Source organism: Mirounga angustirostris, unplaced genomic scaffold (genome assembly GCF_029215605.1).
Source record: "Mirounga angustirostris isolate CCGP_5_RB_7025 unplaced genomic scaffold, mMirAng1.0.hap1 SCAF_5, whole genome shotgun sequence".
In the NCBI taxonomy this organism is placed as follows: domain Eukaryota; kingdom Metazoa; phylum Chordata; class Mammalia; order Carnivora; family Phocidae; genus Mirounga; species Mirounga angustirostris.
The window spans coordinates 163,847,611-163,869,686 of NW_026991713.1; the positions used below are offsets into that span (position 1 = coordinate 163,847,611).

General features: G+C 49.1%; 1 protein-coding gene and 1 pseudogene across 2 annotated transcripts; both read left to right on the forward strand.

Moving 5' to 3' along the window:
- The first annotated feature begins 1,448 nt into the window (after positions 1–1,448).
- STX4 (syntaxin 4) lies at positions 1,449–11,828 on the forward strand. Of its 2 annotated transcripts, none has more exons than XM_054507598.2 (11): positions 1,449–1,835; positions 2,024–2,125; positions 2,239–2,338; positions 2,474–2,548; positions 3,269–3,339; positions 4,894–5,002; positions 5,075–5,151; positions 5,371–5,508; positions 6,449–6,559; positions 6,660–6,758; positions 8,613–11,828. In XM_054507598.2, exons 1-10 carry the CDS (start codon positions 1,806–1,808, stop codon positions 6,738–6,740), a joined length of 894 nt encoding a protein of 297 aa, XP_054363573.1. In that variant the 5' UTR covers positions 1,449–1,805; the 3' UTR covers positions 6,741–6,758; positions 8,613–11,828. The 2 variants fall into 2 exon arrangements, with proteins under 2 accessions (XP_054363573.1, XP_045731337.1); XM_045875381.3 differs by lacking the exon at positions 8,613–11,828 and adding an exon at positions 6,854–7,105.
- Positions 11,829–12,546: 718 nt separating this feature from the next.
- LOC135364573 (10 kDa heat shock protein, mitochondrial-like) lies at positions 12,547–16,814 on the forward strand (annotated as a pseudogene).
- The last annotated feature ends 5,262 nt before the right edge of the window (positions 16,815–22,076 follow it).

The window sequence follows — 22,076 nt, forward strand, 5'->3', positions numbered from 1 at the left end:
AGCATTTTTAGTTTCCAACCTCATAATCAATGAACTTTAGAGCAGGGAATACCCATAAAGATGATCTCCCCATCCCTCTAGGCCACCCATTGTATAGATGGGAGGTTGAGGCCCAGAGACAAAGAAGTCACTTTCCAGAAATCCATACCAACTCAGTCACAGGAATCTAGATTTCCTTACCGGGGCATACTAGAGAGAGGCCATTCTTTCCTTTGCTTGAACCTTCATGTAAGTTCCCTGGAAAGAGCCCTGGAATCCAGGAGACCTGATTTTTATTCTGGCTATGCTGAGACTCACTGAGTGGCCTTGGGGACTCCTCTTACATAATCTAAATTTCATAAGTGAAAGGTGTTTTGTCTTTTAGGCCCTGATTTATCTCTGACCCCTAGACCAGTCTCTGGCCCATAATAAATGCCCAATAAATATCCATTGAATGAGTGACCATCTAGAGGGCTAGGGCAGTGTCACCATGAGAGGCTGAAGCCTGAAAGACTAGGGAACCACGAGCTTTATCTTCAGATACATGAAAGGCTAAATTTCTGTCCACAGATATTTATTGAGGACCCATAAGTGCTGGGTACTGGGGATTCAGGTAAGAACAGGACTGCCATGCCCTGACCTCAAGAGCTCACAGTCCACTATAATGTGGAATGTGTGCAGATTTTTTTTGCGGGCTTCAGAGGGTAGACCCAGATGCTAGGTAGGGAGTTAGACGTAAGTGGCAGACTGCTCAATGTAATACAGACACTTTTCTCAGCTTTAGTTACCCTGAAATGGTCTCATGCTCAGAAGGTGGTGAGTGCGGCGGAACTGCAGTGTTCAAGCAGGGCGCCAGCCGCCCACCTGTCAGAGGCTGCGCCAGGAGTATGCGGGAGAAGAGATTTCTGCCTTGGGTGAGGTCACTTTCCACCCCCAGATTCTCTGCCTACAAAACCCTGCAATTCTCTAACGCTGGATCTTATTATTCTCTGAATTTCAAGGTCCCATGATGATGACAGCCGCGAATTCTAAGTTCTCTGTCTGCCCACACCCCCGGACCCAAAAGAAATGAAGCCGAATTCAGCAAGGGGCGTACCACCCACTGCCTCAAAAGGTCTCTGGGGATAGCCAGTAGCCCCCTCCCCGCTTCGTGGGGGCTGGAGGGGCGTAGCTTGGGCGCCAGGGTGCCGGAGACGTCGTGGGGAGAAGGGTGTTCCAGAGACGGAGTTGACAGCGCCGAGACACGTGACAATCAGAGCGTCACGTTGTGTGGTCCGCGAAGGTGGGACCGGGCCGGTCATGTGACGTGTGGGGGGGGCACCATGGGGTGATGTGAGATGCAGGGCCTCTTAGATTACGCACCAATGACGCATTCCCACCCGGTTTGGCAACTAGATTTCCGTTGGAAGATGGGACAGTTCCGGCAAAGGGGGCGGGTTCTCACGTCCTGGCAGCTTTGCTTCCGTTCGGGGCGCCGCAGCTTCCGACCTCAACCTCTCCCTCGGGCGAGGAAGAGACGCGACCCCGTGCGCATGCCCCGATCATCCCAGAGGGGCGGGGCTGAGGCTGCGGGTGCGGGAGGGGGGGAAAGAAAAGGGAATTCCAACCTGTGGAATCTTGGGGGGTCCCCGAGGTCGGCTTCTTCCCATTGACTGTGGATGGTGCCCGGGACAGAGCCTCTGGTGGCTCGTGGGGGGGTTTGGGGGTCCGCAGGGTGAGGGCGGAGGGGAGTGTCACTGTCAGAGTGCGAGTGCGGTACGGGAGTTCCAAACTTAGTCTTGAGGCCCTCGGGGCTCCGGCGCCGGGGAGAGGGAGCTCGGGCCACCATGCGCGACAGGACCCACGAACTGAGGCAGGTGAGAAGTGGGGGCTGCAGGGTTGGACACGGGCGGACGGGACGGGGTCTGGCTGGAATACAGGACTCCTGGTCTTCGGGGCAGGGAGGGGTGGTTGAGGGCTAGGAAGGAAAGACCCGGAAGTCCGTGAGTCCTGCGGGGAGAAAGCAACAGCAAGGAAGTGATGCCAGTGACCCCGGCCCTGGCAGGGGGATGACAGCTCGGACGATGAGGACAAGGAACGGGTCGCGCTCGTGGTACACCCGGGCACGGCGCGGCTGGGGAGCCCGGACGATGAGTTCTTCCAGAAGGTAAGAAGCTGGGGTCTCTGCCCTGTCTTCGCGAGGGGGCTGGATGACCCGAGGAGCAGCGCGGTCTGGAGTACCCCCTTATCTCCTTCAGCCGTCTCGGTCACCTTCCCCAGGTCCGGACAATTCGACAGACTATTGTCAAGCTGGAGAATAAAGTCCGGGAGTTGGAGAAGCAGCAGGTCACCATCCTGGCCACGCCCCTTCCCGAGGAAAGTGAGTGAAACCCCAAGTGCAAACGCAAGCTCAGCCGGAGGGATTGTGGGGATTGTAGTTCCATGCAGGTGGTGGCCAGGGAGGTTTGTTGAGGTAGGGGCTGCTGTTTGGGAGTCATGGCTTTCTCTTGTTCAGGTATGAAGCAGGACCTGCAGAACCTGCGTGAGGAGATCAAACAGCTGGGGAGGGAGATCCGATCGCAGCTGAAGGGTGAGCTCCTAGGGCCTCAGACAGATCCTTCCCTGTGGTCCAGCCCAGCTCCTGGTATATCTGGGGAGTGTGTGGCCCAGAGAGGCCCGTGATGTATCCAGGTCACACAGCAGGCCTAGGCCTAGAATCTCTTTCTCCTGGCTTCCTACTTTGCACAGCACATGCCTGCCTCTCGAGCTCCTTTATTTGAAAGGAAACTATTTACTCCTACAATTCTTGCTGCCCAGTGTGCATTCTTTGGACAGGCAGATGGGGGTTTCTCAAGAGGCCTCTGTACACCTGTGCGAATTCTCTGATGTACTGCAAAGAAAAATATACTTTCTCCCATCAGAGGCTCAGAATTATTTATGATCAATTATTTTTTTTTAAAGATTTTATTTATTTATTTGAGAGAGAGAGAATGAGAGAGAGCAAGCACATGAGAGGGGGGAGGGTCAGAGGGAGAAGCAGACTCCCCGCCGAGCAGGGAGCCCGATGCGGGACTCGATCCCGGGACTCCAGGATCATGACCTGAGCTGAAGGCAGTCGCTTAACCAACTGAGCCACCCAGGCGCCCCATTTATAATCAATTATAATTCCCAAAAGAATCCCATGGAGATAAGCACCTCTCTGTTACATGGATGGGGTATGACCCTGGCCCTGTGTCCTGGTTCCCACATGATTTTCCGAAATCACAGATCAAATCCCCTTCCCCACTAATACCCTTGTATCTTCCCACAGCCATAGAGCCCCAGAATGAGGAAGCTGATGAGAATTATAACTCAGTCAACACAAGGATGAGAAAAACCCAGGTGGGTTATTATTCCCAGAACTAAGACATTTTGCAAGAGTTTCATAGATCATTAGATGGCCGAAGTAAGGAGGAAGGGCTCTTAGAGATCAAGTCCAATCTGATGGTTTTCAAATGGGGAAACTGAGGTTGAGAGAGAAAAAGGACTTGCCCAAGGTCAAGACTCCCGACTCCCAGTCCACTTAACATCCTGTCACCTTGTCCATTTAATGAGAAGTTGCTGAGTCCCCAGATATGACCTGGGTTTGGCTGTGGAAGGCATGCTTTCTAGAAACCAAGATGGGGAGTCAAGCTTGACTAGATGACAAAGACATTACTCACATAGGGTTTGGTAGCTAATATCCCTGCCCAGGGAAGAAGGGGGAACAGTCATAAATGACTGGGAGGTTTCCTGCCCATGTGACAGGGACATGCTCTGCCCCATGGGTGGAATTCAGGAAGTGAGGAAGAGGAACTTCCCTGGAGACGGAAGGTCACTGAATCAACATCTTAGTAAGGAGATTTGAGGTGATCTAACTGCCCACCCCCCCGCCCCGGGTGCCCAGTGAGGAGTAATTTTACTCCCTGGAGGTCAGAGTTGGAGTAGGTGGGCCCAGAGCTCAGCAAGTCCCCTAGATTGAAGGTAGAGCAGTTTGGGCATCTTGCAAGGGTGCAGCTGAAGGCAGGAGAGCAGATATGTCTCTGAGGAAGGAGCTCCAAGGAATGAACACATTGAAGGCAACAGGGGAATGGACAAGATGAGAGGACGTTTCAGGGGGAGCCTGTGGTGGCCATCAGTGTGAGAGGCTGAGGGCGCAGCTGGACCTGTAAAATCTAGGCAATGGACTGACCTCCAGGTATATTAATCTGAGCAGTGAGGCTGGTGTTCAGCAAGCATTCACAGGTATTTATTGAGTGCCTACTGTGTGCTAGACCCTTTTCTAGCTGTTGGGGATCCAGCAGTGAACCAAAGAACCCTATCCTCATGGAGCTTACGTTCTGGTGGGGAGAGACAAACACCATAGTGAATATGTACATTATTTTAGAACACAGTTAAGCATTAAGGGGAGAACTGAGGAGAAGAGGGGTTGAGAGTGCTGGGAGAAGGCCGGTTGCCGTTTTAGTAAGGTAGAGAAAACCTCATTCAGAAGGTGACCTCAACCTAGAACGTGCCCGAACTCATCTGATCTCGGAAGCTAAGCAGGGTCGGGCCTGGTTAGTACTTGGATGGCAGAAGGTGACCTCTGTGGGGCATGAGCATTCTAGGCCCAGGGAGCAGTGAATGCAGAAGTCTGAGGTGGGGGTGGCTTTGGTGGGCGAGGGGGGAGGAGTCCACCATGGTTGGAGGGAGTGAGGGAGGGAACGGCTGGAAGAGGTAAGGTCACAGGGGAAATGGGGGAAAGGGAAGGTCATGAGGGCCTCATAAGCCCTGGTAAGGGCTTTGGCTTTTACTTTGAGAGAATGGTGGTCAAGGGGGCAGGCACCTAGAACAGCTTACGCTGTTTGCTCGCTGTACCTGTGGGGATGTTGAGGCCAAATCCTTCCGGGGTGCCCAGCCTATATTCTCTACCACTAGCACGGGGTCCTGTCCCAGCAATTCGTGGAACTCATCAACAAGTGCAACTTGACACAGTCCGAATACCGGGAGAAGAACGTGGAGCGGATTCGGCGGCAGCTGAAGATCAGTGAGTTGTGGCGTCTGGCCTCCAGGGTCAGGTAACCTGACCCAGCTCTGAGCCTGGCCTTTTCCTTCACAGCGAATGCTGGAATGGTGTCTGATGAGGAGCTGGAACAGATGCTGGACAGTGGGCAGAGCGAGGTGTTTGTGTCCAATGTGAGTGGCCACAGCTAGCCTCCCTCTTCTGGGACTCTCATCTTCTCTGATTGAGGGGATACGGAGGCCCGGAGGGGAAGGAGTTAGCAGGCCTAGAGTCACTCATCGGGGCCCCAGCCCCAGTTCTAAGCCCGAGGGCTGCCTGAGAGCTCAACAGGAACTTCTGACCTGCTGCCGGGTTCCCCGTGACCTGTCTCTCCGTTCCTATCCACTCCCCAGATACTGAAGGACACACAGGTGACTCGACAGGCCCTAAATGAGATCTCTGCCCGGCACAGTGAGATCCAGCAGCTTGAACGCAGTATCCGTGAACTTCATGAGATCTTCACTTTTCTGGCTACTGAAGTGGAGATGCAGGTGGGCACCCAAGATGGCCGGCTGGGCTTGACGTGAGACCGTGTTCAGTCAGAACCCCCGCTGTGGGGCGCCTGGGTGGCTCAGTTGGTTGGGCGACTGCCTTCGGCTCAGGTCATGATCCTGGAGTCCCGGGATCGAGTCCCATGTTGGGCTCCCTGCTCGGCAGGGAGTCTGCTTCTCTCTCTGACCCTCCCCCCCTCATGCTCTCTCTCTCTATCTCATTCTCTCTCTCAAATAAATAAAAAAAAAAAAAAAAAAAAAGAACCCCCGCTGTGACTGTCGGCCCATTCCACCCTCCAGCCTCTCTCCCCGAGGCTTTCGTCCCCGCCCCCCCGCCCCCGAGGCTGGCCCTCACTCCTCAGAGGGCCTGCCTCTGCAAATCTGTATGAGGTTGGGGTGGGAGTGGTCTTCTGCTGCCCCTGGTTTCATGGGGTGAGGTAAGCTTCCAGCCCTGTCCTGGAGGAGCTGACCCCTAGTGCTGCAGCCAGTGGCCTTGGGGCCACTGGGGGAGGGATTTCATTCAGTAGGAGTACTAGGACCTGAAGGCTGGCGGTGCCATGAGGAGGCAGGGATGGGGAGGGCTTCACAGCTGTTGAGAGGCAGGCCTAGAAGAATGGGCGAATTCAGACAGATTACGAAGGGACAAAAGTTCACCCTCTGTGAAAAGGTATGAGCACTTGGCTCCAAGCCACCACAGCAAATGAAGGTTGTAGGGGGTAAGGGAGCAGGGCGGAAGGGACCACATGATAAAGGGGAGCCCGGAAGCCGCCCTCAGGTGTGCGAACTTTGTCAGATGTGGTCCTGCCCCACACCTGTGTTAGTGCTGCGTTTGCTGCCGGCGGACGGCCTTCAGGCGGCTAGCGTGAGCAAGCAGAGGGGCTGCTGGGCCCTCCACCCCCGGTCATCCCTACCTGCCTGAACCACCCCCTCCTCTGCGCAGGGGGAGATGATCAACCGGATTGAGAAGAACATCCTGAGCTCAGCAGACTATGTGGAACGCGGGCAGGAACATGTCAAGATTGCCCTCGAAAACCAGAAGAAGGCTCGGAAGGTGAGCCTCCTCTCCCCTCCCCTCTTCTCCCCTCCCCTCCCCGGCCCTGGTGGTCTTTCCTCCCCTCCTAAGTGAGTTTCCCTGAACTCCTCTCCCGCAGAAGAAAGTCTTGATCGCCATCTGTGTGTCTGTCACTCTCGTCATTGTGGCAGTCATCATTGGTATCACCACATTGGTTTGAGAGCTTCGCACATTCTTGGTGAGATACTGTGGGCCTGCCCCCTGGCCTGCCTCATCCCAGGCCCCAGCCTTTCCTCGTCCCCTCAGACCCTCTTCTCCCTCCTTCCCTTGCAGGCACTAAGAGCACCAGAGACCCCGGCCTGCCCTCTCTCCCAGCAGCTGAGGGGGGAGGGCAGGACAGAGCCTCCAGCGGGACCCCCTTCCTCACACTGGCCCTGAGCAGAGGGGCAGACAGTTCTCCTGGGGTTGCCAGCCTCTCATTCATGGGGGCTTCCCCACTCAGGCCACAATGCCTGGGGGATGGCCTGCAGTGTCCTGTTTGGCTGGGACACACGGTTTTGTAAGAAATTAAAAAAAAAAAAAGTGCTTGGAGACTGCCATGTGCATGTGTGTTCCTGGAAGGGCCGGCGCAGGCCCTTCAGGCATCCAGCCTCCCCTTTTCCTGGCCATCCTTGGGGCCAGGCCCAGCCGAGGGAGACTCAAATCAGACCATTCTAGGTGCTGTGACCACAGCAAGCTGGCACTGCCCTTCTCTCCGTAGGAACAGGTGGGACAGGGAGGGGCTAACACCCGCATCTGGCTCAGTATTGTCCTTGGGGAAAGACTACTGGGAGCCCCTAACCCCAGAGCAGTGAAGCTGGGCCAGGCCAGGCTGGGACATAGGTGAGATGTGTGTGGGCATCGGGTATTCCTGAGGCCAGGAAGAGGCACCGGAACATTAAATGAGGAGGAGCCAGTATGGGAAGAAGCAGGGGGAGAGTTGCCAGGCAGAGGGGAGCAGGCAGCCCTGTGCCCAGAAAAGGGCATAGCCTTTGACCTAAGAGTCTGGCCTAGAGAGCCAGGGACTCTGGATCAACACACCTGCTTACTAGGGGGCTATGTTGCTGAAGCAGTAGAAGAGGGGGAGGAGCCTGACCCCTGGTTTCTCTGAGGCACCTAAGCTCCAGGCCCCAGCTCTAGATTTCTGAGTTCCGAGTCCAGAAGCCTGGTTTCCAGAGCTGGGTATGGCACCTGTCCCCAGACACCTGGTTTCAGGAGTAGGCTAGCTCCTGGCTCCGAAGCCTGGTTGGAGTGGGGCGGCGCCTGACCCCAAACAAGGTCTGGGGGCTGGGTTCCAGCCACCGCGTCGCATCCCTCTTTCGATGCCACAGGCCCCTGCTGCTGCTGTCGTCGCTGCTGCTCCAGGCTGCCCTTGCCCCGCCCATCTGGCCGCAGTACCGCTTGCTTCGGGTGCTGGGGTGCCGCGAGTCATAGAGGGCTGGACGTGATGGCCTTGGTGCAGTCTCGGACCCCGCCCCTGGGCCCGGCCTGGGGGAGGAGCCAGAGGGCGGGATTAGGCCCCAGTGACCCCTGCCTGCTTTGCCTCCTTCCACCTGGGCACCCGCCTGCAGCGCCTCCCAGTGGCCCTCGAGCGACCCTGGCTTGGCTGTTGCAAGGCGCCTGCGCCAGGTCCGAGCCTTTGCTCGGCCCCTCGTGTAGGGGGCGTGGCCTGGCCGCAAGTGGAAAATGATTGGCCCGCGGAACAAATGTTGCTCCTAAGGAGCATCAGGATTGGTCTGTAGGACTTCCAGGGACCTCCTGGGGGAGTGAGCCCTGGGTATTAAACCACAATTAGCCTTGCGCGGATATGGGAGGGGCCTCAGCGAGTCCTCTGTCGCACCCAAAAGTGATTGGATCACAGGGCGGGGCATGATCAAACGTCTAAATGAGGCGGAGGGGGCACGGGCTTGAGAGGGTAGGGTGAGTCAGGGACCTCACCCGAGAAGGCGTGGCTGGGTCCCCCTCCCTAACCGCTGAACTTGGCAGCTGCACGAGTCTGGAAGGGTACCCACGCCTTTGTCCTCCTGCCTGAGCTCATGTGTCCTGTGTACAGATGAAGCCCTAGATACCTCAGGAAAGAACTCCTCATTCTCACCAGTGTGCAAACACAACCTGGATGTCCACTCGCTGGGAAAACTGCGGGGCCAGACGGATCCTGCCCCACTAGAAGACTGATTTAGATACGGGGCCTCCGGGCTTCCCTAATTCTCCATCTCTTCCCCTGCGGCCTGCATCTTCAGCGGAATTCTGCCCTATTGGTCGCCTTTGTCCACCCCCTCACCTTTCTGCCTTCAGAGGAAAACTGCACAACCCACTGGCACCTACTGGGATCTGATAGAGATGATCAGATCTATGCCGGGACTGCGTCACATCTACGCACCTGGATGTCAGTGTGCGGTATGTGACCTTGTATTGGCTTTGCTGGACAGCGCCACCCCTGAAAGCCTGCTTACCTGTCTCACCCAGGAAGTGGTCCAGAACCTCCTGACAGACGTAACTAGATGGCCGAGTGAGGCCTTGGATGCCAGGCCCAGTAGTTTGAACTTTTCCTGGGGGCTAGGGGACACATGGAAGGTTTTTGAACAGATGAGTGGCAAAGTTTGGGACAGACCTAGCAGTCAGGTGGACCCATGCACTGGAGATTTCACAGGCTCCCCTGTGTATACCCTTTCCCTGCGGGGAGCTGACCTAAATGAGGAGTTAAGGGCAGGTTTTGCACTGAAATCCTGTCTTTGCTGCTCTCAGCCCAACTTTCAGGGAACAGGGTCTTGGTTGGGTGTGGCTTTTCCAAATCCATCTTGCATCATAACTTTTCAGCTGTAGCTCTCCCCGCTTATTGCCTCATTGACTCGATATTTTATGGTTCAGATTGCCAGGAAAAAGAACCTGACTGGTCTGGGTCAGGCTACTTTGACCAGCCTATAAATTGAGCTCGAGGGCGCCTGGGTGGCTCAGTTGGTTAAGCGACTGCCTTCGGCTCAGGTCATGATCCCAGAGTCCCGGGATCGAGTCCCGCATCGGGCTCCCTGCTCGGCGGGGAGTCTGCTTCTCCCTCTGACCCTCCTCCCTCTCATGCTCTCTGTATCTCATTCTCTCTGTCTCAAATAAATAAATAAAATCTTTAAAAAAAGAAAGTTACTAAATTGAGCTCGAGTCAAGACTTTACCCTTGACCACGATGTATGTGAAGTGTTTACATGGTACAAAACACTGCCGCAGAGTGTGTATAAAGGAGGAGTGGACGGGCTCAGTGATTGACATTTCTTGTGATATCACAGCCCTGTGATAGACTGTAGTATTGTTCCAAATATATACTGTCCTTTCTACTGGATCACTCACTATAGGATTATATCCGTTCGTGCCCCACTTATAGTAGGCTTGGCTATATGTCTTGCTTTGGCCAATGGGATGTGAGTAGAAATGTAAAGTATCACTTTCAGATATTTAAGTGTCAGTAAGTAGCCTGGCAGCTTGCCTTTTCTTTTCCCACTTGCTGCGAACCACTGATATTTGGAGAATAGTTGTTGCCACATCAGAATAAGTCTAAACCAACTGTCACAGAACTAGTACCCAGAAGTGCGTGCTACCACATTAAAAATGAATCTGAATTATGTGCCATTGGCTCTGGAGCTAGGCAGCGGCTGATGAGGAAACCATTAGTGGAAGCTGGAAAGATGGTGATATGTGTTAGGCAGTAGTGAAGCATTTGGTTAAATGGTAGGCTGGAAATAAGTAAGAATATAAATAATGTCCAAATGAGCTTGGGGCTTTAGGGAAAAAAGAATTTGAGAAAGAATATTAGTAGCATGACTTGATTGCTTTGGGGGTACATTTGACAAGTTACTGTAAGAAAGAGATGACTCCGAAAATAATTGGCCAGTTTTTAGGCAGAAATGGAAGAGATGGGCGCGTGGGTGGCTCAGGTCTGCCTTCAACTCAGGTCATGGTTCCAGGGTCCTGGGATTGAGCCCTGCATCGGGCTCCCTGCTCCGCGGGAAGCCTACTTCTCCCTCTCCCACTCCTCCTGCTTGTGTTCCCTCTCTCGCTGTGTCTCTCTCTGTCAAATAAATAAATAAAATCTTAAAAAAAAAAAAAAGAAATGGAAGAGATTATAGAAACTCCATGAAGGTGATCTACATTTTTAACCAGTGAAAGATACAGTTGACAAGGCCCTTAAGCTGAAAAGGTTGAGTGAAATTAATCTTTGTGGCAAGGGTCTTATCAAGTGTATGACTCTCATGCCTTTTGTAGAAACTTCTGAATTGGTCAGAGTGGTTCCCAGTAAAGCCTTTCAGTTAGTCAAGGTAATTCAGAAAAGTGAGATTAAGAGTGCAATTCCCAAAGGAGTTAGTAGGTTCCATTTGCTTACAATTAAGTCTAAAGAGAGAGGCATGTCCGAAGAGAATTGTGGGTTTGGCAGTTAGCCCATAGAACTGACTGGAATCAAATAGATAAGAAGCTGCTTTCCCTCCACACAAAAAGCCACTAGGTTGGATTTTTTTTTTTTAAGATTTTATTTATTCACTTGAGACACAGAGATACAGAGAGGGAGAGAGAGAGCATGAGCAGGGAGAGAGGCAGAGGGAGGAGGAGAAGCAGGCTCCCCGCTGAGCCAGGAGCCTGATGTGGGGCTCGATCCCAGGACCCTGGGATCATGACCTGAGCCGAAGGCAGATGCTTAACCATCTGAGCCACCCAGGCACCCCCACTAGGTTGGATTTTTAAAAGACCATGAATGTTCAAGACCTTGAGGGTTCCCAAATTTCTATGGGCATAAAGGAGACGGAAAGCTGCTTTGCCTCAGAAGGGCATAACCTCCAATGTTTTCTCAAATGTGGCCAGGGAGAATAAATGGGAAAGGAGGAGCTACTCTATGGGAACTAGGGAACTAGTCCCAGGAAGCAATCCCACTCCCAGGTAAAGGTGGGGGGCCTTTGCAACATCTGCTTAGCAGGATGTTGCAATTACTGTGGACCAGTAAGTGCTGTGTGTCTCCCATTCTTCCTTCTAAATGGGAGTGTTTACTGCTATTATCCTGTCCCTGTTCCACTTCATATGTTGGATGTGTGTGGGGAGGTAACTTGTGATGATGGTGATGATGGTGATCATTTTGGTTCATAGGTCTCTGGCTCAAGAGAAGCCGCCTCTGGACCTGATACAGAGACTATTAGTGGTCCTGGACTTGAGTCTGATGCCATGATTAGATGGGTCAGTTGGGTGGTCTCCCTGGGGAAGGATATGTGTTTATTTTGATGTAGAAGAAACACAAAGGCCGTATTTGTGACAAAGAAGGCAGACTAAGAGGATTTCACAATCGTTCAAAAACCCTCATTCATTAACCCTCTCTGTGGGGCCCCGCCATATGAAAAGATCATATATCCCTACTCCACTGACATCAGCTTTGGGTATGTTGCTTGCATTAGGCCATGGAACTCGAGTAGGAGTAACATGTACTACTTCCAAGAGGAAGCTTTAAGAGCCATCATGGGGACTGACACCTTTCTTCTCTTCTTTGTCTTGAGATTGAAAATTCCAGATTGAAGCTGTTCCTTCAGACTAGATTCTGGAATGAAGATGATGTAGAACAGAGCAACAGCTGTCCCATGGAGGATGTTGGTTCATAACATCCTCAGGAGCTTCCCAAGTGAAATCTGAAACCAGCCCCTGTACACAGAGAGCACGGAGAGATTGAACAAAGAGGCAGACCACTGCAGATCGGTACATAGCGGGGTTAAGAAGCAAAGGGACTTACATGCAAGGCTTGTCTTGGGCAGCCACCAGATGAGTAGATCTCTGCACCTCCCACCAAATCTTTTTTTTTTTCAGCTCCCACCAAATCTTAAAAATTTATATAGAGGCCTTGGGTGCCTCGTTGGCTCAGTGAGTAGAGCATGTGACTCTTGATCTCACGGCCATGAGTTCAAGCCCCACACTGGGCGTGGAGCCTTCTTAAAAAAATGTTTTATATAGAGGCCTTAACTGGGTTCAGTCATGTATACCATCCAGATGGTCTCAATAACACGGTGCTCTCTCAAAGCTGCATTCTTGGGGCAGTCTCTGGGCGCAGGGAAGGCAAGTACATTCCAAGGACATGGAAGGGGTATGAGGAACCTTTGATTGTGGGGGTGCTGCTCACAGGTCAACTGGCAGTCATATCCTCTCGGTGACCTCCCCCAACAGAGGACATGGAATATGAGTGAGAAAAACACATTTGGGGCGGCAGCTCTAGAGCAGAGTACAAACTGTGGCGTCTGGAGTTATGGCAGGGCAGGCGTTTAGAAAGTTTCTTCCCCAATTTGACCAAGTTTTAGTTGAAAGGAGTGCAGCTGAAACTGTAACCAAAGGAGGTATTATGCTTCCAGAAAATCTCAAGGAAAAGTGTGGCAAGCAACAGTAGTAGCTGTTGTATCAGGCTCTAAAGGAAAGGGTGGAGAGATTCAACCAGTTAGTGTGAAAGTTGGAGATAAAATTCTTCTCCCAGAATATGGAGGCACCAAATTAGTTCTAGATGACAAGGATTATTTCTTACTTAGAGATGGTGACATTCTTGGAAAGTATGTGAACTGAAATCATTATTAAAATGGCACAAAGTGAAGCTGCCCATTCCAGTGAAGTTGTGAAATCTTTCATCATGTAAATAATTTTCATTTCTCTCTTTTATAATAAACTAATGGTATCCAAACTAATGATATCCAGTGTCTCTAAAATTTAGTTTTAGTGTACTGATATAAACATTAGCAAATAAAAAAAAAATAAAACACATTTGTTGTGAGCCACTGAAATTTTGGGATGGTTGTTACTGCAGCATAATTTGATCCTAGCTGACTGATAAAAGCTCCCTCCATGTTGCAGAGATTCTCTATTCAGTTCTCCTTTCCTATTTTTTTTTAAAGATTTCATTATTTATTTGAGAGAGAGAGAGAGCACAGAGGGAGAGTGTGAGGGAGAAGCAGATTCCCCACCCAGCAGAGAGCCTGATGTGGGGCTTGATTCCAGGACCCTGAGATCATGACCTGAGCTGAAGGCAGAAGCCTAACCAACTGAGCCACCCAGGCGCCCCGTAGTTCTCCTTTCCTATCATCAAGACAATGACATACCAAAATGAGCTGCAGTGGCTCTCTAAGGTCTGAGGCTTGCCCCTTGTTTAGAGATATTTACCCTCAGGTCCAGTGAGCCTTCTTGATTCTTGCTGGTTCTTGGCAACTTGTGGTAGCTGCTTATGTGAACTAGAAAGACATCTGGGGGATGGGGCCCCAGACCTTCTAGCATCAACTTGGTGCCTAGTAAATGCCAATCTCACATATGTCCTAAGACCACAATGGCACCATTACAAGGGACTTGTCCAAAAGGAAAAACAATAAAACCCAAACTTGCCTTAATTGCATGGATGTCTGCCCTTCCGAGAAGCCCCAACATAATGGATAATAAGTGGAAATTCTGTATTTTTGCCTATGGGTACATCTGCATGAAACAGAGACCCAAACTAACCATGGCTTACAAAAGGTAGTTTATTTCTCTCTTACATAAAAGTCCAAATTAGTATGGTGGGTCTTTGCATGAAGTCATCAGGACCAATGAATAATAATAAAAAAAATAATTTTTAAAGGTTTTATTTATTTGACAGAGAGAGAGCACAAGCAGGGGGAGTGGCGGGCAGAGGGAGAAGGAGAAGCAGACTCCCAGCTTAGCAAGGAGCCCAATGTGGGGCTCGATCCCAGGACTCTGGGATCATGACCTGAGCCAAAGGCAGACATTTAACCAACTGAGCCACCCAGGCACCCCAATAATAAATTCTTTTATTTATCTTATTGCCGTTCCATCCCTGGGATATTGCCCTCACCCACATGGTCTAAGATGGTCCATCACCACTTCCACAGTTTAGCCCTTGTGAAGCAGAAAAGTGAAGGGGATGGCTTGTCCTTTACCCTAAATTGCAGAAGTTGCACTGAGAATTTCTGCTGTAATCCTATTGACCAGAATGTAGTCACATGGCCAAGAAATAAAATCTTCACCCTGGGCAAGCTTTTTGTCTGGATAAAAGTTCTAGGGGACCTGGGGAACTATTCCCAGGAAACAAGCTAACTTTGGAAGGATGAATATTGGGGGACCATCAGCAGTCACAGCCACACACTAGCCGTGTTAACCCATCCCAATTGTATTAATTTCCTATTACTCCTGTTACAAAGTACTACAAATGTAGTGGCTTAAAACAACACACATTTATGCTTTTACAGCTCCGGAGATCAGAAATCCAATATTAGTTCAGTGGGCTAAAGTCAAGGAGTTGGCAGGGCTGACTCCTTCTGGAGGAACTGTTTGCTTGCCCTTTTCAGCTTCTGTTGGATGCCTGCATCCCTGACTAGTGGCCTCATCCTCCACTTCAAAGAACATTTTCCATGCTCAGCTTCCGTTGTCACATCACCTTCTGCTCTGATTCTGACCTTCCTGTCTCCCTCTTTTTTTTTTTTAAGATTTTATTCATTTGCGAGAGAGAGAATGAGAGAGAGCACAAGAGGGAGGAGGGTCAGAGGGAGAAGCAGACTCCCTGCTGAGCAGGGAGCCCGATGTGGGACTGGATCCCGGGACTCCAGGATCATGACCTGAGCCGAAGGCAGTCGCTTAACCAACTGAGCCACCCAAGCGCCCTTCCTGTCTCCCTCTTATAAGGATGCTTCTGATTACTTTGAGCCCATCCAGATACTGCAGGATAATCTCCCATTTTACAATTCCTAATTACATCTGCAAAGTCCCTTTTGTCATCTAAGGCAACATTCTCAGGTTCCGGGGATTAGGATGTGGACATGGTTAGGGGGCCATTGTTTAGCCTACCATACCGCCCCATTCCACATTTAAGTCATTCTTCATATATTCATAAAATACTGAGCAAGAGTTATGTACCTGATATTATGGAAAGTGCTGGAGAAATAGAGGTGAAAATACAGACAAGGTCTCTGCCTTTCGTGGAGTTTTTATTTTAGTGGAAAGGACAAGTAAAGAAATAACTAAGATATTCCAAAACCATGACATGTATGACAAAAAATGGCAAGTGGTTTGGAGATGGGTGTGCTAACAGGTAGTCAGGAATGGCTTCTTAGAGAAGGTGACTAATCCAAAGGACAGACCCGAGAGCTCAGGGCAGAACAGAGCCCTGGAGGAGTCCTTCTAGAACTGGAAACCTAAGGAAATTTGCTCAGCTGGATTTTGGAATTGCTTTGGATCAGTGACTCCTTTTTACCTTCCATTTCTTCCCATTTTGAACCAGAATGTCTATAACTATTATCCTATGCACGTCCCACCATTGCACATTGGGAGTACATGACTCGTTTAGTTTCATAGGTCCACAGATGGCAGGAATTGTGCTCTAGGAAGGAGTACACCCAGAGCCTCATCTGCATCTACTTTTAGATAATGAGATTTAGGACTTTGGACTTGATAAGATTTGTATGAGATTTTTTGGACTCTGACTTGATGCTGTAATGGGATGAGACTTTTAGGGACTTTGGGAGGAAGTGAATGTATTTTGCTTGTGGAACAGACAAATCTTTGAGGGCTAGAGGGTGAACTGTAGTAAGGAGAATAATGGCCCCTAAAGATTCCATGCCCTAATCTCTATGAATATGTTACCTTACATGACAAAAGGGACTTTGCACATGTAATTAAGTTTACTAATTGGTTGACCTTAAAATAGGGAGAGTATCCTGAATTATTCAGGTGGACCCAATGTGATTACATGAACTCTGAAAGCAGAGAAGCTTCTCCAGCTAGCAACAGAAGAGGAAGACAGAAGTCAGAGAAATTTGAAAGAGGAGGATTTGATGTGCCATTGCCAGTTTTGAAGGGATCCCAGCCAAGGAATGTAGATGGCCTTTAGAAGCTGAGATCAACCTCTGACTGACAGCCAGGAAAGAAAACAGGGACCTGAGTAATACAGCCAAATGGGACTGAATTCTGTTAATAGCCTGGGTAAGTCTGAAAGTGGACTCTATGCGAGAGCCTCCAGATAAGAACCCAGACTGGCCAAGACCTTGACTTCAGTTTTGTGAGACCCTAAGTAGAGGACCAAGGTGAGTCAGCCTGGACTTCTGACCTATAGAACTATGAAATAAGAAATGAGTGGGGCGCCTGGGTGGCTCAAGTAGGTTAAGCATCCGACTCTTGATTTTAGCTCAGGTCATGATCTCGGTGTTGGGATCGTCCTCATTGGGGAGTCTATTTCTCCCTCTGCCCCCTGTTGGTGCGCGCGCTCTCTCTCTCTCTCAAATAAATAAATAAATCTTTAAAAATGGGTTTTGTTTTTAAGATGCTAAGTTTGTGGTTATTTAATATGCAGGAATAGAAACCTAATACAGTATGACTGGAGCTGAGAAAGAGCATCATGGATGGGCAAATCTGGGGCAGTGTGTTCCATCCCCAGGGAGGAGCAAGTGCAAAGGCCCCAAGCCTGGGAAGAAACAAATTTGTTTGCTGGAGCTTGCTGAATAGGAGTAGGTAGATGAGGTCAGAGCAGGGCTAGGGACTGAAAGGAAGGCAGGCTCCAGGTGGAGGGATTTCTGTTGAGAGGGGACTATGTGTAGATAATTGAGAACTGGCCTCTAAATCTTGGTTGAATCCAGAATCACTGCCCTGCCTACAAAGCTTGCTGCCTTCCCCTATCTCATCCTCAACCCTGGTCCTGGAGCATTCTCCTGTGAGAAGCCCGTAATTTATCCAGCCATTTGGCTGGGTAGGGGGTGATGACTGTGGTCTATAGTACAGATACCAGCTGCTGCTCCAGCAGCAGGGCCTATGATTTGGCATTCCCAGGATGTACTCTCTACCTGGGACAGTCCTGGTAGAGAGCCAGGGAGGTAAAGGAAGTTAGGGCGGAAGAAAAGTGAAGGCCAGAAGTTAGACCGGACATTATCCAGATAATAAAACTGGACAAAGACATCACAAGAAAAGAAAACTACAAGTGTATTTCTTACAAAAATCCTCAACAAAATACTAACAAACCAAATCTAGCAATATATAAAAATTATTAGGGGCGCCTGGGTGGCTCAGTTGTTAAGCGTGTGCCTTTGGCTCAGGTCATGATCCCAGGGTCCTGGGATTGAGCCCCACATCGGGCTCTCTGCTTGGCAGGAAGCCTGCTTCTCCCTCTCCCACTCCCCCTGCTTGTGTTCCCTCTCTCGCTGTCTCTCTCTCTGTCAAATAAATAAATAAAATCTTTAAAAATAAATAAATAAAAATTATTATACAGCATTACCAAGTGGGATTTTTCTCAGGAATGCAAGGTTGGTTTAACATCCAAAATCAATTAATGTAATTTAAAAAAAAATTTTTTTTTTAAGTAACCTCTACACCCACTGTGGGGCTCAAACTCATGACCCTGAGATCAAGAGCTGAATGCTCTTCCAACTGAGCCAGCCAGACATACTTCAATTAATGTAATTCTGAATATTTTTAAAAGATTTTATTTATTTATTTGAGAGAGAGAGAGCACGAGTGGGGTATGGTGTAGGAACAGAGGGAGAGGGAGAAGCACACTCCCCACTGAGCAGGGAGCTGGACCTAGGGCTTGATCCCAGGACCCTGAGATCATGACCTGAGCTGAAGACAGATACTTAACCAGCTGACCCAGGCATCCCTAAATAGATTTTTTTTTAAGATTTTATTTTTATTTATTTGAGAGAGAGAATGAGAGAGAGAGAACACCTGAGAGGGGATAGGGTCAGAGGACGAAGCAGACTCCCTGCTGAACAGGAAGCCCAATGCGGGACTCGATCCAGGTACTCCAGGATCACGACCTGAGCTGAAGGCAGTCGCTTAACCAACTGAGCCACCCAGGCGCCCAAGATTTTTTAAATCCCAAATTCATGGGTCAGAGGATTTAATATTCTTAAGATGGCAATACTTCTCAAATTGATCTACAGATTCAATGCAATCCCCATCAAAATCCTAGCTTCTTTTTTATTTTTCACAAAAATTGGCAAGCAGATCCTAAAATTCATATGGAAATGCAAGGAATCCAGAAAAACTTGAAATAGAGGAATAAGTTGGAGGAATCACAGGTCTTGATAAAACTTACTACAAAGCTACAATAAGCAAAATAGTGTGGTACTAGCATAAAGAAAGTAGAGATAGATGATAGAGAGACAGATAGATAGATAGCTATGTATATCTTCATGGAATACAATTGAGATTCCAGAGATAAACAATGTGTGCAGTTAGTTTATTTTCAACGAGGGTATCAAGAGAATTCAATGGGGAAAGAACATTCTTTTTAACTAATAGTGCTGGGATAATGGGATATGCATGTGCAAAAGAATGAAATCAGGGGCGCCTGGGTGGCTCAGTCATTAAGCGTCTGCCTTCGGCTCAGGTCATGATCCCAGAGTCCTGGGATCGAGCCCCGCATTGGGCTCCCTGCTCCGTGGGAAGCCTGCTTCTCCCTCTCCCACTCCCCCTGCTTGTGTTCCCTCTCTTGCTATGTCTCTCTCTGTCAAATAAATAAATAAAATCCTTAAAAATTTTTTTAAAAAAAGAATGAAATCGGACCCCTCTCTCAAACACATACAAAGGTTAGCTCAAAATGGATCCAAGATCCAAATATAAGAGCTTTTAGCTATAAAACGTTTATAGTTCTTTTTTAAAAGATTTTATTTATTTGAGAGAGAGAATGAGATAGAGAGAGAGAACATGAGAGGGGGAGGGTCAGAGGGAGAAGCAGACCCCCCGCTGAGCAGGGAGCCCGATGCGGGACTCGATCCCGGGACTCCAGGATCATGACCTGAGCTGAAGGCAGTCGCTTAACCAACTGAGCCACCCAGGCGCCCCAGAACGTTTATAGTTTACAAAAAATTTTTCATAAATTTTTAAAAAGGATTTATTTATTTTTAGAGAGAGAGAGAGAGAGAGCACATGGGGTTGGGGAGGAGGGGCAGAAGGAGAGGGAGAGAATTCTCAAGCAGACTCCCTGCTGAGTGTGGAGCCAGTTGTGGAGCTCCATCCCAGGACCCTGAGATCATGACCTGAGCCAAAATCAAGAGTTGGACACTTAACCGACTCAGCCACCCAGGTGCCCCAAAAGTTTTCTAAATTTTAAGCTTATAAGTTTATAACTAGGTTGTAAACTTTATGTTTCTAACATTCTTAGATAAAAAGAGGCACAAATCTTCATGAACTTAGATTAGGAAATGGTTTCTTATGTATGGTTCACAAAGCACAAGCAACTAAAGAAAAAAATAGATAAATGAGATATCCTCAAAATTGAAAACTTTTGCGCTTCAAAGGGCACCCAGAAAGTACAAGGACAATCCACACAATGAGAGAGAATTTTTGCAAATCATAGGAAACTTCTATGTAGAATACAGAAACACTTTTACCACTCCATAGCAAAAAGTCAAATAGTCCAATTAAAAAATGGGTAAAGAACTTGAATAGACATTTATCCAAAGATGATGTACAAATGGCCAATAAGCACACAAGATGTTCAACATCCGTTTCCATCAAGGGAATGCAAATCACAACCACAAATTCACACCCACTAGGATGGCTATAATAAAAAGACAGATAATAGCAGCTGTTGGTAAAGGTATGAAGAAATTAGAACAGTCATACCCTGTTGGTGGGAACGTAAAAATGGGTGCAGCCACTTTAGAAAACATTCTGACAGTTCTTCAAACAAGAGAATTGAAACACATGTCCATGTCCAGGGACACCTGGATGGCTCAGTTGGTTAAGCGTGGGACTCTTGACTTTGGTTCAGGTCATGATCTCAGGGTTGTGAGATCAAGCCCCTCACTGGGCTCTTGCACTGGCTGTGGAGCCTGCTTAAGGTTCTCTCTCTCCCGGGCGCCTGGGTGGCTCAGTTGGTTGAGCGACTGCCTTCAGCTCAGGTCATGACCCTGGAGTCCCGGGATCGAGTCCCACGTCGGGCTCCCTGCTCAGCAGGGAGTCTGCTTCTCTCTCTGACCCTCCGCCCTCTCATGCTCTCTATCAAATAAATAAATAAAATCTTTAAAAAAAAAAAAAGGTTCTCTCTCTCCCTCTCTCAAAAAAATAAATAAATAAAAAATAAGCGAAAAACATGTATCTCTATACAATGGAATATTATTCAGCAGTGAGGAGGAATGAGTACTGACACGTCCTACAGCATGGCTGAACCTTGAGAACATCGTGGGAAGTGAAAGAGGCCAGTTACAAAGACCACATATTGTATGATTCTGTTTGCACGAATTGTCCACAAGAGGCAACTCCAGAAAGATAGAAAGTGGATTAGTGATTGACCAGGGCTGAGGGAAAGGAAATGTGGTTGGGGACAATAGGGAGTGACAGCTAATGGGTGTGGAATTTCTTTCAAGCGGGTGAAACTATTCTAAAATTAGATTGTTCGATAACCCTGTGAATATACTAAAAACCACTGAATTGGATATTTTAAACGGATTAATTTTATGGCATGTAAGTATTATCTTAATAAAGCTATTAAAATAATTTTTTAGAAAAGTCAGACCGTCGGGGCGCCTGAGTGGCTCAGTCGTTAAGCGTCTGCCTTCGGCTCAGGTCATGATCCCGGGGTCCTGGGATCGAGCCCCGCATCGGGCTCCCTGCTCTGCGGGAGGCCTGCTTCTCCCTCTCCCACTGCCCCTGCTTGTGTTCCCTCTCTCGCTGTGTCTCTCTCTGTCAAAGAAATAAATAAATATAATCTTAAAAAAAAAAAAAAAAGAAAAGTCAGACCATCTGAGTCCTTAAGGAGCGGGAACTGGGGTATAGGATGCCTGGGGTAGCAGAGAAGGGGGACCAAGGCATGGGTGTACTGTCTGGTCTCAGAAAGGGAAGAGAGGCTGTCCCATCCATGCGACCCACTTCATCCTTCATTGTAGATAGATACCCATGGGTATCTATTGATTAATTAGGGTATATGGATCTTGCTCAAGGTCACAAAGCAAGTTGGTAGTAACCAAAATCCCCCTGTTTCCAATACCCCAGTCCAGTCTATTTCTTTCCTGGACCCTGTCAGTCTTTGGTTCCAGCCTGGACAGGCAGAAAGCCTGGGGTCAGTGCTTGTCCTGCTTTGGGCAGTGAATGTCCTTGGCCAAACTGGTGTCTCTTCCTGCAGCCCACGACACCCTGCTCCCTGCTGTTGCCATGTGGCCCCCTTGTCCTGAGATGGAGAGCAGGAATAAGAATGCTTTCTAAAGCTAATGTCTGAGGACCAGGCACGACAACTGTGAGTGAGGTCCCTGATGTCAAGGGAATACTTGATACTCCTGTTCCTGGAGCTACTGGGGTTCACAGTCCCGACACTGCCAGCTACAAAGTCCCCTATGACTGGCCTGTGGGCCTGGAGAGGGGCTGCCCACTGGTCACTTCCTGAGGCTGCCAACTTGGTCTGGAGTTGGTAAGAGCAAGTCTAGAGAGAAGAGAATGGAAAGGAGGATCTGGTTCTCTCTGACCTTTGGCTTCATTTTGGCTTATAAATCAGGAAGGCCCTAGTGGCTGGACTTTATAATCCAAAATCAGTTCTTGAGTGTCCTTCT

Coding starts and splice junctions, on each gene's coding strand:
- STX4 (XM_054507598.2), top strand. CDS start 1,806: ATGCGCGACAGGACCCACGAACTGAGGCAG. Junction 2,339..2,473: donor CACGCCCCTTCCCGAGGAAA/GTGAGTGAAACC, acceptor TCTCTTGTTCAG/GTATGAAGCAGGACCTGCAG. Junction 6,560..6,659: donor ACCAGAAGAAGGCTCGGAAG/GTGAGCCTCCTC, acceptor CCTCTCCCGCAG/AAGAAAGTCTTGATCGCCAT.